General features: G+C 44.7%; 2 protein-coding genes across 3 annotated transcripts; both read left to right on the forward strand.

Moving 5' to 3' along the window:
• The first annotated feature begins 2,126 nt into the window (after positions 1 to 2,126).
• LOC127327817 (uncharacterized) lies at positions 2,127 to 7,116 on the forward strand. 2 transcript variants are annotated; one of them, XM_051354616.2, is made up of 5 exons: positions 2,127 to 2,306; positions 2,388 to 4,449; positions 5,396 to 5,456; positions 5,535 to 5,758; positions 6,375 to 7,116. In XM_051354616.2, exons 2-5 carry the CDS (start codon positions 2,459 to 2,461, stop codon positions 6,427 to 6,429), a joined length of 2,331 nt encoding a protein of 776 aa, XP_051210576.1. In that variant the 5' UTR covers positions 2,127 to 2,306; positions 2,388 to 2,458; the 3' UTR covers positions 6,430 to 7,116. The 2 variants fall into 2 exon arrangements, with proteins under 2 accessions (XP_051210576.1, XP_051210577.1); XM_051354617.2 differs by having other exon boundaries at positions 2,424 to 4,449.
• A 1,300-nt stretch (positions 7,117 to 8,416) lies between these two features.
• LOC127327819 (probable GABA transporter 2) lies at positions 8,417 to 11,960 on the forward strand. Its single transcript, XM_051354618.2, has 4 exons — positions 8,417 to 9,107; positions 10,376 to 10,473; positions 10,742 to 10,928; positions 11,106 to 11,960. The coding sequence occupies exons 1-4, from the start codon at positions 8,666 to 8,668 to the stop codon at positions 11,861 to 11,863; spliced, it is 1,485 nt and encodes a 494-aa protein (XP_051210578.1). The 5' UTR covers positions 8,417 to 8,665; the 3' UTR covers positions 11,864 to 11,960.
• The last annotated feature ends 5,508 nt before the right edge of the window (positions 11,961 to 17,468 follow it).

The following is a 17,468-nucleotide window of genomic DNA, read 5'->3' on the forward strand; positions in this document are numbered from 1 at the left end:
AATGATCCAGATACATCGAAATTTAGATAAATTTACGACATCTTTTCATAAATAGAGATAGTATATTTTTCATTACCTATATCGGTATTTGTGGTACCACTAGTATTGTTTATGCACGCGCTTCACATTTTTTGGGTTGTTGTCCGATATCGATAAACACTAGAATGTCCTGTAGCGAACATCCCTGTGACTAGTTTAGTCTGTTCCATGCAGAGACATCGATCGAATACAGGTAGGATTAGCCTGACAAGGCGTATTAGACTAAGGCAAAGCAGAGACGGACCACATGCGCGTTTAGGTCGCATATATTCGTCTGCTTTCTTTTGTCGTTGACAAACATGATTGCTTACATTACACGACTACTTTTCTGCCGCGAAACCATCAGTGTCTGCGTATAATACTCACGCACAACTGATTGCTTCGTAGTGGTAGCTAGTAGTATCATTGAAGCTAGCTAGAGCTAACTAATACACGTCCACAACAATAGCAATCAACATGAGGTTAGCTCAAACATAACTGAACATAAAAAAACTATTTTGAGATTTCCTTTTTGCAAAGAGATCTAAGCACATTGTTCTTACCAAACACGACGAACACAACGATGTTTTGGGTCGTGATCGGACCATCATATTTCGCTTTTGAGCTCTTTTCTTATGGTCCGATTGAAAGGTGCGTGGGATTTTTCGGGTCATATATATTGTGAGGGTAGATTAACTCACATAGGATTTACAGAAAACTGCTCCAAGACAAGGACCATGTTTTTGCTCGAAAGGCATGTGAATATGAAGAAAACAGAGATGCATAGTCCGCCTGCTTTATTCAGTCGTTGACAAAAATCATTGCTTCCATTGCTACTGCTGCTTTAGGAAAAAGCATTATACTCATACTGCTAGTCACTCAACTGATTGGTACTTAGTGGTAGCTAGTAGGAGTATCGTCGAATCTAGAGCTAACATTAATATGCCACTAACAATTGCAAAAACACAAAAAAAGTGGTTAGCTAGCTTACATTGGTTTATTGCAAAACATTGCGACGATTTCATGTCACGATCACACCCTGACTAATATGTTGCTTTTCTAGCTTCTTTGCATGGTCCGGCTGGAATGTGTGATATTTTGTCACATTGTATTAATTTTTTTAAACAGAAAGCCAAAGGCCCGAACTTTATATATAAAGAGATGGCACCAACAAGGTTTAGCTTACAACACCACGGGTCCTAGACCCACCAAACGAATAAAGATTCCATAACGCCAACATAGGCTAAGGGCAGTATAGGTTTCAAAACATTACACATGTAGAAGAAACAAAATGATTCTGTCTAGAGATCGCATGTGTAGTCTTCACCCGTCATTCCTCATCTACGCCTGGAGTCTCCGAGTCTCAGCCAACACCGCGTCAAGCAGCCCTCTGTCCGTCGGTCTGACCAGAACCCTCCATCTCTGCATATACATTGACATTTGGAACAGCGCGTGAGCCAGAGAGTTGATCATCTTTCCCTCAATAGCAAGTTTATTTCTAATATTTCAAAGGGTCCAACACTAGGCTGCAAAGGTAAACCACGCTATCCTACGAAGGGGGCCCGACAAGCCTTGGACGATAGCCAGGAATTGCCCAGCCCCTGCTGGGTTCCACTCACAGTGAAGGAGTTCCCACACTCCTGCCCATATTGTATGAATTCACATAGGATTTGTATCAAAACTAAAAGAATCCAGGTGAGGATACGCTTTTACCTCGAAAGACACATGTGAATATGAAGAAAACAAATACGCATAACTATGTTCAATGTCAAGCTCAAAATCATGAAATAATTAATAATCAGATAACAATTGTGCTTTTAATTTCCTTGTGCCCAACTACTACCATGTTACTGTTTTTGACAAGAACCTGCTCCTAAACATGCAATGCGCGTAGCATTAGTCAAGCAGTCCAGTTCATCCCAGCTGGACACAAGGCCGTACACGTGGGTCCCACGCGTCAGTGGCCAGCCCAACCGAATCCCGCGGTTCCGCCGAACTTTGCCGGATTATCACGTGCAAGCCCCTACAGAATTGAAGGTATCACAAGTTAGTCCCTCTAAAGTGATACGGAGTGTACTACATAGCCCACTCTTCCACTTGACCCCCTTCTCGTCTTCCTCGCCGCTCCGCCCGCCACCACCACACTGCCATGCCGCTCTCGCCAATGGCGGACCGCGCCAGCCGCCACTGAACCGGTGGCGCCGCCGCAGAGCTCTGACGGAGAACCGGAGGCGCCGACGCTTTCTCTGCCGTAGCTTCTGTCCGCCGCCGAGCGCCGCCGCGTTCAGGTAACTGCCGGCTCCTCCTCCGCTCCCTAGCATCGGGAAGCCTGACTGCTAATCCTCAACCCTTATCATACTTTGATCCAGCCAGCGAATTCACGCATTGATTCGCACCTGTTACAGTCCGCCAAAAAGGGGCGGGGGGAGAATCCGGCGCCATGGGGAGCGAGGCGAAGGAGATGAAGTACAGGCGGAGGGCCAGGGCACCGGAGCCGGGGGATTACGCGCAATGCGGCGGCGACCGGGCCGGCGGCGGCGCGGTGGACTGGGCCGCGCTGAAGCGGCAGGACCCGGCGGAGCTGCTCCGGCAGCTCGACGAGATACGGGCCCAGATCACCCGGTCCTGCGAGATCGCGGGGCCGCCGCCGCCGCCCCCGCACCGCGTGGCCCGGCGCGCGGTCTCCATGCGCCCTTCGCACGCGGACCCTCCCCCGCCGCCGCCGCCGGAGTACGGCCGCTCGCGCCACGCCGGTCGGTACGGGCACGGCCTGCCGCCGAGCTCTTATGACCAGCGCTCCGTCTGCGACGAGAGGTACGGGAGGCAGCCCAGCGGGAGGTTCCGGCAACCACGCCCGGAGGGGCAGTGGGAGGGTTATGGGTACGGTGGTCAGGGCCAAGGGAGCTGCCACCAGAGCTCGTGCCAGTGTGCGCAGTGCGTCCACGGCCAGCGTGCCGTGCTGGCGCAGGAGGAGAACATCCCGATGGCGAGGTTCTTGGCCGGGCAGCAGCAGAGGCCCTCCTACCTGTTCGACAGGTCCTCGTCGATATCGTCAGAGTATGACCGGAGGTCCGTGGCGTCGTCGCTGTACTCGCACCTCTCGATGTCGAAGAGAAGGGTGGAGTATTTCAGGAAGAAGGCCGAGAATTTCTGTCGGCCAGTCAAGGGCGGCGCGCCTTTCGTCGTGTGCAGCTCTTGTAACCAGCTTCTGCAGCTGCCTCCGGGGAAATGCACAGCAAGGAGGCAGAACCAGGTTCAGTGTGGTTCGTGCTCGGAGGTTGTTTGGTTCAAGCTTAAAGGAGTGAAAGTTCACCCTCTGGTTCCACCATCTTCTTTCGCTGTACCGAAAAGCGTGAGGAGTTCAGACCGCTGGAATCGCCAGAGTTCTGGGTGGTATCCAGAGCAGGATGATGACACTTCTAGTTTCGGTAGCCACCGGCAGAAACGGGATTTTTCGGACAATTTATCGCGGTCTTCTACTGGGAGTTGTGGTAGCATCGACAAAGAGCGTGTGGCGAACAAGGGCAGTCAGTTGAAACCAGTGTCTACCCGCAGATCTAGATTTGCGGATAGCCCGAAAGATATATTATGTCAAGGAGATGCAGAGAGCCAAGCGGAAGCTCCAGCTGTTCGTACAATCAGTCCACAGGCCTTGATTATAGAGGACAAACTTGTTGATCCGTTTTCCAGTCAACTAAAAGTTTGCAGCGGCTGGGATCAAATAAAGAGCAAGAGATATGGCTTAAATTGCAAAGGGGACTATGATGTTAGAGGTGAGAGCAAATCTGAACAAAAGAGCAAAGAAAGTCACCAGGATGGATTTGGTGAAGAAACTATTAACAGGGCATATGGACAGAAATTTAAGCAAAGTAATGCGGACTGGCATGACGGTCATGTGGGTAACAAAAACATGAAGAAGGCCAATAGTGATGACATTAGCAGCCTCGGAGATGAAGCTATGAGCAAAAAATATGAAGAAAAGAGCAAACAAGATGACACCTTTGAAGTTGAAGGTGTCAGTAAGAGATATGGCAACTGCAACAAAAATGGTTATAACGATGTCCTTGAAGTTGACAGCATAACTAAGAAAAGTGAAGAAGAGAAAGGAAAAGATGATTGTGCTAAATCACTGTCCTCAAATTGTGAAAATACCAAGATTGTAGCCAAAAATGAGTTATCAGTTAATGAGCAAAGGGATACTAGCTCTCGTTTTTCTTCTGAAGCTGGTCTAGATGAATTTCAATCTCCAGCTGGTAAGAGTGGGGATTCATCATTTTTTGGTGGTTTATTGAAGAAAGGTTTCAAGGATCTTTCTTTGTTCAACCAGTCTATGGACAATGTCAAGGTTTCGATCAATGGTCATTCAATCTCTGAACGTGCTCTTCGGAGGGCAGAGAAAAAAGCTGGTCCTGTTGGCCCTGGTTCATATTGGTAAGTCAATTTTTCCATTGCAATTCTCAATTTTTGTTGTATTTTCAGCAGGTGCTGCATATGATGTTGGCCGTGATCATTGTTTACTTTAGCACCGTTTGCCCAGAGAAATACACCTTTCTTATCTAATAGATGCCTGCTACAATCAGGTGTCCCCAAAATTGATTTGTTTTATCCTTCAGAAGAAATCTGGTTTAACAGTGGAAATCATGATGAAGTGTTACTGCCCCACGGTGATAAAATGGTCATGCCTGGTTTCATTGCATAACTAACTATGAAAATGATGTTAATCTTGCCTTTCATTAATCTACTAAATAAATAAGGATGAGATTGCTTTTGTTAGTCAAATGGGCCACTTCAGGTTGAGATGATCCTGTGAATAGTTTGTACATTCTATGATAGACATTGAAGATTCTTGTTCACCAACATTTTTTCTTGCTCCACTAAAATGCTATTAACTCAAAATTGCAGACCATACAACTTCCATGGCTCTCCGAACTTTTAAATTAGCAATCATTACATGTATACATTATTATTTTTCTTGGCACCTCCGTAATCATTACATGTATACATTATTTCTACTAGTTTTCTATTATGAAATTATTAGATTTTTTACACACTCACAAGCTATTGTTTTATATGCAAAGAGGCAACATGCCATTTAATTTGTTCTCAGATCCCCACACTTGGGGCAATCCAAATTACTTAACATGCTTAGATGGCATGCTCCACAAACTAGCTACCAGCAGTCTGATGTGTATACTTAAAGGTAGCATCATTGGGAAAATAGTATGTGCAATATTACCATGTCGCTACTTTATATCTTCTAGCAATTCCGTTAGGTCTTCAGCATGGAGATAGTGGTTTACAGTAACATTTAATTCACATGCACAGGAAGTTTCTTTAAAGCAAGGTAACATAGTTTTTTCTGTATTTGGCAATTCAGGTATGATCAACGTGCTGGATTTTGGGGTGTCATGGGGCATGAGTGCAGCGGCATTATCCCTGTAAGATGAGTCTTTTTCATGGGATGCGTTCCTTTGATCTTTATGTCTGCATGTCATTTACGGTCTTTCATTTTGCAGCCATTAATAAGAGAATTCAGTTATTCGATGCCCAAGGATTGTGCCGGTGGGAATACTGGAGTTCTTGTGAACGGCAGAGAACTTCATCAGAAAGATTTTGATTTGCTTGTAAAGAGAGGCCTTCAACGATTCACTGGAAAGTCATATACCGTGGATATCTCAGGAAATGTGATCGATGATACAACTAACCAGAAATTACGCAACCTTGGAAAGCTTGCTCCTACGTGAGTTCCTTTACATACTGCATCACCTCTGGAAAGTGTGGTTTATATCTATACATAGTATTTTTATTTCATCATATAAAAATGATTGTTCTTCAACTCTTTTTGAATTAAGACTTGTGATGCATTGTGCCCAAGTAGTTTTCGGTTCCTAAATGCCAGTCTTAGGTTATATTTCCCTGACATTAGTCATCTGTATTTGACAGAACATCTAATGGTATAATTAGTTAATTACCACCTGGGATCCATTATTTTGGATGCATTATACCTAATAGGCCAAAATCATTGTGGTTATGGCCTTTTTCCTATACAGTAGGCCATCATCACTTTCTCCTTTGACCACTTCGATCTTGCCGTGTTTATTTTAAACATATTTTGTGCATTTCTTCTTTATTTTATACATGGAAGGAAATTACTTCTATGCAAGTTCACCAGTTTGGTCTCATATGGAACATGCAAGCTCTCTGTTAGAACTTTTTTATTGCTTTTAGCTGCACCTGTCTCAACTCGGAGTATCATTTATTTAAGCTCTTAAAATTATTGAGCAGTGACTGTCTGTATCAATTTCCTCTCCATGCGTGCTTTTCAAATACTAACCATTTCGATTTTCAAATATCAGAATCGAGAAGATGAAACGTGGCTTTGGCATGCACACCCCTGAAGAGACAAGTTAGCACTTTGTGGTGCTTTGGCATGCACATTCCTGAAGAGATAAGTTAGCTTTTTATCTATGGTGTTGTTTCCTTGTTTGATGGGATATCCTCCATCTTACTAAACCCATAAGCTGCCTATGGGGGTAAACTCTTTGGACCCTGCCACCCTGGTATGAAGTAGCTTTTTAAATCATGCCCCGACTACAATCTGTGAGTGTGCAGCAGCCGCAATACTCCAGAAACTGAGGCCACTACATGCTACCACTATTACTCGTCCAACCTATTTCCACAAATTTCAGTCCTGTTACTTGCAATGTTCGTTGGATATATCTGCTAATCATCCGGGCAGCTTCAAGTGTCTCCTGTTATGATGTTTTTCTCATCTACCGCATATGCTCTCGATACAGTTTTCCTCAGCATAGGTAGCACTGGAATGTTTGTCTGTATGGGCTTCTAATGTACTGGTAGAATCTTTCTACCTGCTAGAACTGTAAATATCATCTCCTAAGTCCTAAACCACCTCCTGATTGGTGGCTGATGTGTGTGTCCACTTTGCTATCTGAAATGCAACCCTGGTTTTCTTTGTATGATAGGCCTGTACCCGGTTCTCAAGAATCAGAAGTGTTTATCTGTTTGGGACACGGCTGTTTGAGATGTTTTAGTGTTGTATATACTGCTGAATCAAAAGTATTATTTTTCCTGCCTGAAGACCAACACTAGTGTTTTTCCTAGTCAATGTTTTTGGCACATGGGCAAGGTGGAAGCTGAAACAATTGAATCGACCAAGCCACTATTTTTTTTTATATGATGATGAAATGGTTGAAGCTGAAGACCAATCCTTGTATTCGAGTCGAGCTGACACGTCATACATATATTAATAACTACTGGGTGAAAGGAATTTATCTACGGTTTAGTAATTTATAACAAGTTTGCAGTACAAGCACGTTGCCACACTCCACAGACTTTTGTTTCAGCCGTTAGGGATTCAGTCTCTGAAGTGGGCAGTGTTGTGCTGACACTCCACACATTTTTATTTTGTTTCAGTTATCAGGACTCGGTCTCTGAAATGCCGGCCTGTGATCTGTAGTTGGACCCTTGTACTTTGAATGTTTCTCCAGGTTGCTTGTTCTCCCTACGGCAGTGCTCAGACCAATTGGAAACTGGTTGCTGGTGCACGATTCATTTTGGAAATATATTTATAGTACTCCATCGAGAGTCATGATGCCGTTGGTGTTAGGATTCAGTATGGGAAGTGCCTTATGATGATACATACTAGCGTTAACAGCCTAGAATATCAATCCAAAAAAACAAAACTTGTTGTCTGTTTCTTTGTGAGATCATTCAGAAAGAAATATGATGATACGTTCACGCCTGTCTCTGTACCGCGCCTATCCGTTTGATCGGCAATTCGTCCGTACTAGGCTGACTACGGTGGTCAGTTTTGTGTGGCACGCAGTAGTCATCAGTGTATATCTACTTGAGTTTTTTTTTAAACATGACACATACCCTTTGATTGCACTTTGACGCACCCGTGCAATTTTTTAATAGAAAATTGACATATGCCCTTTGATTTTGACACAACAGTATGTCATTTTGTCAAAAAGTTTATATATATTTGGGGGTGTAGAACAGAACAGGTCAGCTTTGACTTCTTTCTCACTGCTGCATCTGCGTGCAATGCAAACAAGAAGCTGCTTTTTTCGGGTCAGGAGAAACGAGCCTTACACCATCTGCAAACTTAGGATGCATACAACCGTAAAAATCCAGTTATTGCAAACTAAATAAATATGATACTTTTAGGAAAGTGTTCAACAAATGAAATAAAACGCTGCTATAGCAAAAGAGGGCCAATCGATCACGCTGTCATCCATGTTGAAAAAATATCTCTTCCCGTATCATCCAACTGTATATACACTGTAAGATATCTTGGTGATCCGCACGCTGTAGAGGCAACTACAAAGGAAGCTTAGCTATGCAAACAAGAAGATGCTGCAAGCCGTCATCTCTATGGTGTTTGACTTCCAGTAAGTCTGTTGTTGTTAGCCGCCTGAAGCTGTCTCTCCATGTGGTGTGATCTAGTCTTGCCTCGATCCATGTGACACGTAGGAGAGCAAGCTTTAAGTAGTAGCAGCGACCAGTGAGCAAACCATCCACCGTCTCGCGGCATTGAGCATGGTGGCGCGGCCGTGACGGACCAACATCAACCCGCAACGTCGAGCCGGCGTGGTTGCACAAGCAGCTAAGGAAGGAAGGATCCATGGCTGACAACAGCGGAGGCAACCCCTTCCTTATCTCGCCGTCGACGGGCCACCGCGCCACGCGGTCCTCCTCCTTCTCCTTTTCCTCCTCGGCGTCCGGCGCCGTCGCCGATGAAGCTGGGACTCACCACCGCGCGCCCGGCGCCGGTGACGGCAAGGCGACAGGAGCGGAGGCGGACGCGGGGGCGGCGTTCGTGCTGGAGTCGAAGGGCACGTGGTGGCACGCGGGGTTCCACCTCACGACGGCCATGGTTGGGCCGGCGGTGCTGTCGCTGCCGTACGCGTTCCGGGGCATCGGCTGGGGGCTGGGGCTCGGGGTGCTCACCGCCCTCGGAGCCATCTCCTTCTACACCTACTACATCATGTCCAGGGTGCTCGACCACTGCGAGGCCGCCGGCCGCCGCCACATCCGATTCCGAGACCTCGCCGCCGACATCTTTGGTAAGACAGCACATATTATGTACTAGCTTCATCGTCGTAGCATCTTTGTAGCAACTTCTCTTTTTTTGTCTCTCTTAAATAAAAAATAAATAAGAACTTGGAGCTTTGGAGATAACCAAAATGTGTAGAAAATATAGTTCGGATATTTTTATACAACATTCACATATATTAAATTACTTTTCTTATGTAAAAGTATCTTACATATCGAAATTGTAAAGTTTATAGTATAGTTTGTGTGAGAAAAAAAAGTGAAACTCCAAATAGTGAGGAGGTGTGGTGTAAACAGATTGTATTTTGCTCATACCATCATTTACCATATATTTTTCTCGGATTCGGAGTGGAGCGGATAAGGATCAGTTGCGGATACAAATGCGAATATATCGAACCGCGGATTTGAACAAAAAAATAGGACGAACTCAGACCGGAAAAAAATATTCGGAATAATATTCTCATAGGCAAATAATTATATTTCTAGCAAAACTGAGAGGGATTTAAGCTTAGGAAATGGTTTATTAAGAAAATCGAGACACCTTATAGGCTTAAACATAAGAATTTGCAAGATGGCATTAGTTTAAATTGAATATATAAACCATCAGCACGCCGGTGTTTACACTCAGAGGTAGACATGCTCACCAAATGAATTTTGTAACACTAGTGGACTTAACATTTGACTAAAAAATTGGATTATCCGGTTTGAAACATTCCGATAATCCTAGTTAAACTTCGGGTAATCCATATCCACATGTTATTTTCTTTACCGTATCATACACCGTATCCAGACCGCTAGTTCGGAATCGGATATCCTTCTCCATCGAATCCTCTAAAATCGGATGTGAATACCTGAAGACGGATTCGGAAGTGAATTCAGTGCGGAAATTATCTCATCCGTTTACATCTCTACCGCTTAGACACAACATTTTCCTATTTTGGACTGCACGAGCAATTTTTCTATTAAATATTTTTTTTCAATCTCATGAAGAATTATTTTGTACTATAGAAACAATTAATTTATACCGCATGAACATATTTTCACATGTTCCGGTGATATGCCAATATCCTGCAATTAGATTTTACCAACGCAAATATAGCGTCGGAAACTTCTTTTAAATAGTAGTCCACACTTTTAAACATTTTGTAGCATGCATATGACTCACATTTTGCACTCAAATTGATGATCAAGGTCAAGTTTGAAATATAAGGAGTGTTTGTGTACCGAAATGGTAAGTGCATGAAATAACTAACCGATGAACGGCGTATTTTTTCGGTAGGATCTGGATGGGCGTTCTACCTGGTGGTGGCCGTGCAGACTGCCATCAACACCGGGACAACCATCGGCAGTATCTTGCTCGCCGCAAACTGTGTAGAGGTGATTGATTAGTCTTTTTTTATAGGAAAGGTGATTGATTAGTAGTATGATATATGCACGTAAATCTGCATTGAGTATGCAATTTTAGGTTACTACCAGGATTTATGTTTTCTTACTGCTAAATTGGGCTCCCACTGGTATTTTTTTCATGGACTAAAATTTGGTCTTTATTGCATTGCTTACCATTTTTTTTCATAATTATTTACCCGCTTAGGCTCTTCTACTTAATAACGTCAAAACATTCATCTGACATGTATAATGCGTGCAGATTCTATATTCTAGCTTGACGATTGATGGTCCTTTGAAACTATACCATTTCATCCTCCTCATCGCCGTCGTGTTGGCTATACTATCCCAAATGCCGTCATTTCACTCGCTGCGGTACATCAACCTCGGCTCTCTGCTCCTTAGCTTGGGCTACACCATCCTCCTATCTGCCGCCTGCATTCGGGCAGGTATTGCACACACACAAATCATGAATGCATATCCATGTTTCACTACATCCATTATGAAATGCAAAACTTTTAAAAAATTATCTTTCTGAAAAGGCTTATATTTTAGAACTGAGGTAGTATTTGGTGTTTCTGAACATAATTAGATATGAAAAGCTCAAGTAAATCTATACCTGATAGGTCTCTCGAGCAATGCTCCGGCGAAGGATTACTCGCTGAGTGCTTCCAAGTCAGAGAAGACATTTGGCGCCTTCCTCTCTGTCGCCATCCTAGCCGCCGCGTATGGCAATGGCATCCTGCCGGAGATCCAAGCCACGCTAGCGCCACCAGCGGCTGGGAAGATGGCGAAGGCGCTGGTAATCTGCTACTCGGTAGCGTCCTTCACCTTCTACCTACCGGCCATCACCGGCTACTGGGCCTTTGGCAAGACGGTGCGGTCCAACGCCATGCAAAGCCTTATGCCTGAGACGGGGCCCTCGCTAGCACCGACATGGCTTCTCGGCCTCGCCATTGTGCTCGTCCTCCTCCAGCTCCTTGCCATTGCGTTGTTGTACGCACAAGTGGCGTATGAGGTGATGGAGAAGATGTTGGCGGACCCGACGCAAGGGAGGTTCTCACGGCGGAACCTCATGCCGCGGTTGGCGCTGAGGACCATCTATGTGGCGTTCTGCGCGTTTGTTGCGGCGGCACTGCCGTTCTTCGGTGCCATTGTGGGCGTGATTGGGTCTGTGGGGTTCATCCCGCTTGACTTTGTGATTCCAGTCGTCATGTACAACATGGTCGTGTCTCCACCTAGGAGGTCGCTGGTGTACATAACCAATTTGATGATCATGGTTGTGTTCACGGGCGTCGGGGTCATTGGCGCCGTCGCCTCCATTCGGAAACTTGTGCTCAACGCTGGGCGGTTCAAGCTCTTCAGCGACCATGCCTTCAATTGAATCCATTTCTTGCTTCTACCACACCAGCCCATATATTACATCTTTCTGTTAGAAATATTCATCCAATATTTCTTCTAGTAGTCAGCTCCAAGTTAAGCAACTCGTGGTTAGATTGCTAACATCAGAGATCAAATCTTAGCTTTAGCACTTTGATGTCTCATAAAAGTGGATATTTTTCATTGGGAGGCGATGTTCTTGTCGATAGAGAGGCGATTGTTTTGACTTTGACAATCTCAAGATCAGTTGGATCCATCTCTCAGTCCCAATCTCTTGGAGAGATTCATAGGGATAGGGTGTTCGTTCATATGGTGAGTGTATGCACGTATTTGTGAGCGTCCGCGTATGTATTATGTTTCGCAAAAAAATAGATTTTACTCAACATAGGTGGTATTTGAAATATACTCCATGTTGGCAGAGTTCTTCAACCTTGTAGAAGGATGAACATGCGCCCTTGACAACAACTATTACCATTACAATCAAGTTATTTCTACATAGTCATAGCGGCCATATCACGGCACCCAAATAAGAGTTATATAATTGTAATCAATTTCACATAACTAGTTATCACGCTCGGCCTGATTTCGATATTGTCCAGAGTACCCGAATTCTATCTCAACCTTTCTATTCTGAAAATAAAAATGGAAAAGTAGAAGAAAAAATAAAAGTGACAGAAAAAATAGGTATTTGCAACACATGTACACTACTTGGCGGTACAAGTTAAAAGTCGCTTGGATAACTGACCATATAAAACACGTAAACTTGTATTGGAAGAATAATAAATGGTTGTTGATCTCGCCGTGATGAAAAAATACAATATAAGAAGCTTACAAGGCATTACCAAGAAGGGGCTGCGTTTTTTTACTTAAAGGTCGTGGATACCAAGAGCATCTGATCTTTCGGACGGAAACCACATTCCATTTAGACCATCGACATTTCTTGTATGTATTGCTATAGCCTTGTTAATAGAACGGTGATCGAAAGTAATCCAATCTATGAGTGACTCCTTTTAACAGCTGAAAGTATCATATCATAACCATGTTGTTTAGTGCTGAATTAATGATAATCAATAGTAGATTTCCCTTCTATGCACTTAACTTTTTCTCAACGCCTTCCTCAACGTGTTCTTTTGTTAGTCTCCGATAGTTGAAACTGGCTCTGATCACATCCAAATAATTCAACGTACTGGATGGCCGCATCTTGGGCTTAGAAACATTCACTCTGATGTAAAGCAATTTTAATACAAGAGTGTTAGTGAAACGTTGATAGTATCAACTTCAAGCTCTCGTCCTTTTTGAGGACGTGATCATAAAAAGGTACCATTAGCATATTAAAAGATAGATGTCAACCATTCACTAGGTGTAGCACTACCCCTCAATTTGGCCATTTATTTTTACGCGTTCAATCGTAATGCTAACATTCTGCCACAATTTTAATGAACATGGGTGATAGTAGGTCGTCTTTCTTTAATTCTTTTTCGTTTGCAAGTAATGATCAACATTATTATTAACTTTAATTGCCGCACTACCTCCCCTGAAGAAATGATGAATCCAAGCACTCCACAGTTTATACAAACCCTTCATTGTCCTTAACACCCGACTCGGTCCACTCTTGGATCAACTGCAGGAGACAAGAAGCGTTCGTTGTAGGTTTTTATCATGTAGGACATTTTTAATAGTCGTTAATACAATTTTTTACTAGTAAGATTGTACTAGCACAATGAGGAGCTAGCCAATGGGAAGCGGATTTGGTGCACATTTAAATGAGCACCAGCGCTCCCAGTTTTTAAAATATTTTAAAAAATTATATCTGCGTTTCAAACAATCATCACATTTATTCCATGAATACATATACATGTTCTGAATACTCGTGCGAAATTTCGGTAGAAATTACATTGTATTTTAAGCTACATGAAAAAAAATTGTGGCTACATATAGGAGCATATATTTGTCAAAAATTTGTCTTTTTGTATAGCTCAAAATATAACATATTTTTATCCAAAATTACTACCGTAACTTCGGAATGTTTATATATATCTGGGTATTTAATTTAATTGTTTTGAAATCCAAAAAACTATGATTTTAAAGAACCATGAGCACTGGTACTTATGTGCCAAAGGCACTTTTCGCAGCCAATGTCCTTTTTTTTATAGGAGACATTTTGTTAAATCAAAATCTTACATCAGGATAATATAAAACAATTATACCCAATCTTTGTGTATTATTGAGGATGCACACACGAGTAAGAACACCTATCGTACAAAAAAATAGTAGCAAAATAGAGGAGGTGGTGTTTTGGCACATAGGTGCATATGGACCTATTATATAAAAGGGATTTCTATTTTCGTGCCCTCGGTTCCTTAGTTGTGCTCAGTATTTTCCAGCTCCTTAGTTTTTCCTCAGTTTTCCCCAAGTCCTTGTTTGAAACCCACAAAAGCAGCTCAGACGGTAGGACTCCCGTTTAGTTGACCGTTCCGTGCTGACGTGTGGGGCCGCGTAGTGTGGGCCCGCGTCGCGTGGGGCTGGTAGAAAAGGACCGCGTGGGACAGGACGAGATAGCGTTTGGTTGCACGTGAGCAAGAGCTGGGTTTTGTCTCTCTCGGCCCAAATTGGTATTTTTAAGAGCACATTTTTCCCTCTTTCTCTCTCTGTCTTTTTCACCAAATTAGTATCAAATCTAGAGAAGCTTCTATCTACCTTTTAGCCCTCGTTTTTTACCCAATATGGCAGCAAATCTAGAAGCTAGTATATGATAAATTCACAGCAGCATAATCAGAAAACTAAGTATAATACATAAACTGCATACAGCAGCCAAAAGCAGTCAATAACGTTGTTAATGTTCACGACAAACTAAGCTGGAAAAAAATACAAGACGCACGCAATGTATGGCCAATAAGAAGATTCCTCATTCCTCATATATTTCTTCGTCACTCCATTTGTGCATTACCCCAAGGAAATATTCATTGAACTCCTTCCGTCTGCAGTGTGCGGCCAATACATCCTCCAAACGGTATGGCCTGTGTTCATTTGTCATACTGTAGTTTCCTATTCTATCCACACGTAGTGGCCACTCATCCCAGGCCTTTGTGTCATGAGAGTAATCTCTGATATAACCTAAATCCGTGTAGTAGATGCAGCCAGATCAAAGTGTCGGGTGCACTCTGGTGTCGACGGAGATACACCGGATATAATTCACGAAGAAGGCATTACTGCTAATGTTACTGACCGGATGGAGAGAGCGGCTCTGAGTGTCCACACGGTACACCAATGGTTTGCCCGCCAAAGCTAGGTTGACCAACAACACAAGCAGCAGATCACCATCCGACTTCACAGGTTAGAACTTGTCATTTCCAAGTTGTGGAAATGAAATTAGTGTCTTCATCTTGACAGTGCTCGCGCTGCCGCAACTGTACATTGGTGCACACTATTCTTCCGGACTTAAAATTATCCGCAGCTATTGCATACAGTTCACCATTGAACGGGGTAATGCAACGCAGATAATGGTTCTCGACCGAAAATCTTTCTTCTCCCCAATCTTCATATATATCCTTAGTTGGAGTGCTCTCATCGACCCAACCAATTTCCGGCGGGTAATGTGCGGCAACGAAGACCATAGTCGGGGATTTGATTACAGCGACTGAATTCAGAAAAACAGATGGCATCTGCGCCTCAAACATAGTGTTCGATGCCTTTGTGAGTGGGTTCAGAAGCCGTATCTTGTGCGGCGGGTTCTTCTGGGCAAGCACGATGACGCCATGGTAAAAGTCGACGAAGCAGTATCTAAAATATATTGATGAAGATAACATTCAGCACTAAGATTGAAAATAAGAATAGATTAACCCTATAGATATGGAGCAATTTGGAGGAATTTGAACCTTGCACGAACTTCCGATAGATCTATGGTGACGTAGCGGGATGTTCCGAGTTGGAGGAAGGTGAACTCAGCGGCGCGTGGAAGGGCGTGGTCTACCATGATCCATTCGTGCAGGTGCACGTCGGGCTCAGGTAAACCTGAGCGCCAATTTCTACAGACTTTCCTCATAGCAGAGTAGGTGTCCACGTACTCCTCATTCGCTAGTAAGCATTCACCGATCTTGTGAAGTGGTCCGTCACCCATGAGAGAGGCCCAGCTCACGGAGGCGTCGTGCTTGGATGCGCCGCCCTCGGAGGCGACGGGCTCGGCGGCGAAGGGCTCGGAGGCGACGGGCTCGGCAACGACGGGCTCAGCGGCGACGGGCTCGGAGGCGACGGGCTCGGAGGCGACGGGCTCGAAGGCGACGGGCTCGGCGGCGACGGGCTCGGATGCGACGGGCTCGGAGGCGACGGCCTCGGAGGCGATGGGCTCGGGGGCGATGGCCGCCGGCGCATTCTTCTTCTCCATCGCCGGCAGGGCTCGTACGGCGGTTGGGGTTTTTCCTTCGATTTGGATAAGTTGATGGGACGTGAGAGGCGTGGTTTCGTGCGTGAGCGAGAATGAGACGTACTGTGTGCAGAGGGAGGGATAGAGGGGCTTACGTGTCCTAAATGCGACCCGCGTCCTACACGTCCACTAGTGCACGTTTGCACCACGACACGCGTCAACAATGGCACGTCTTCCACTTCTGCACCGCAACACACGTCCTCGAGTCTAACCCTGGAAATTTAGATATACTCAGGTATACCCTCGAGTCATATACTAGCATTTTTTGTGTGCTCAGTTTTCCCCTTGAGTGCTAATACTGGCTAGTGCAATATACTCAGTTTTACCCTCAAGTGGCTGGTCAACAGAGAGTCAACAAATGAGATTAACCAGTTAAATGAGTTATTTAATGTGCAAAAAATTTCGAAAAAGAGTGACACTTACTCATGGAGTCTTTACCACAAATTGCCACTTCTCAAATCATAGATAGATTATAGATAAATCAAGTTCTACCACAAATTGCCACTTCTCAAATCACCTAGTAGCTATGTAGGTGCATGGTTTTCCATAATAAGCCCTACCCAAAACAGCTTTCCCCAAAACATACTTTGTCTGAATGAGGCCATAATTTTCACACTCATGTATATTTGTATTGAAAATAGTTTGAGGTAGGCCAAGATGGGTTTCATCGTACAAAACACGCATTTTTTATTTTTTAAATCTCATATTTGAATCCCTTAGAGCATCACTAGGAGTACGCATAAACCCTCAAATCTGTCAAAATAACCGCTTTTTTACAGTTTTCAGCGAGAAAAAAGCGTAGACTAGAACCCCTAAACCCCTAAACGCCTAAAGAAATTTAGAGGTCCAACCCCTACTCCCCATTCCAACCTGTAGAAGTGAGGGTTGGGGAGGCCAAACTTCCCCAACCCGCACTCCTCTTCCAACTCGCGCGGTACGGAAATTTCACCGGCCCAACCTCCCGCGTTCGCGCGCCCGCCCGCCGCCGGCCGCCATTCCGGCCCCCCTCGCCTCCCCTCGACGCGCGCCGGCCACCGCGAGCTCCCCGCCCGCGGATCCGTGCCTCCCCGCCGCCCGCCGCCGCGGATCCGTGCCGCCCGCCGCGAGCCGCCCGCCGCCTCGCCGCTGCCGTCACCCGCCCGCACGCCCATCGTTGCCCCCCCCCCCTCCCGTGGCCCGCCCGGCCGCG

This window comes from Lolium perenne, chromosome 1 (genome assembly GCF_019359855.2).
Source record: "Lolium perenne isolate Kyuss_39 chromosome 1, Kyuss_2.0, whole genome shotgun sequence".
NCBI classification, from domain to species: Eukaryota; Viridiplantae; Streptophyta; class Magnoliopsida; order Poales; family Poaceae; genus Lolium; species Lolium perenne.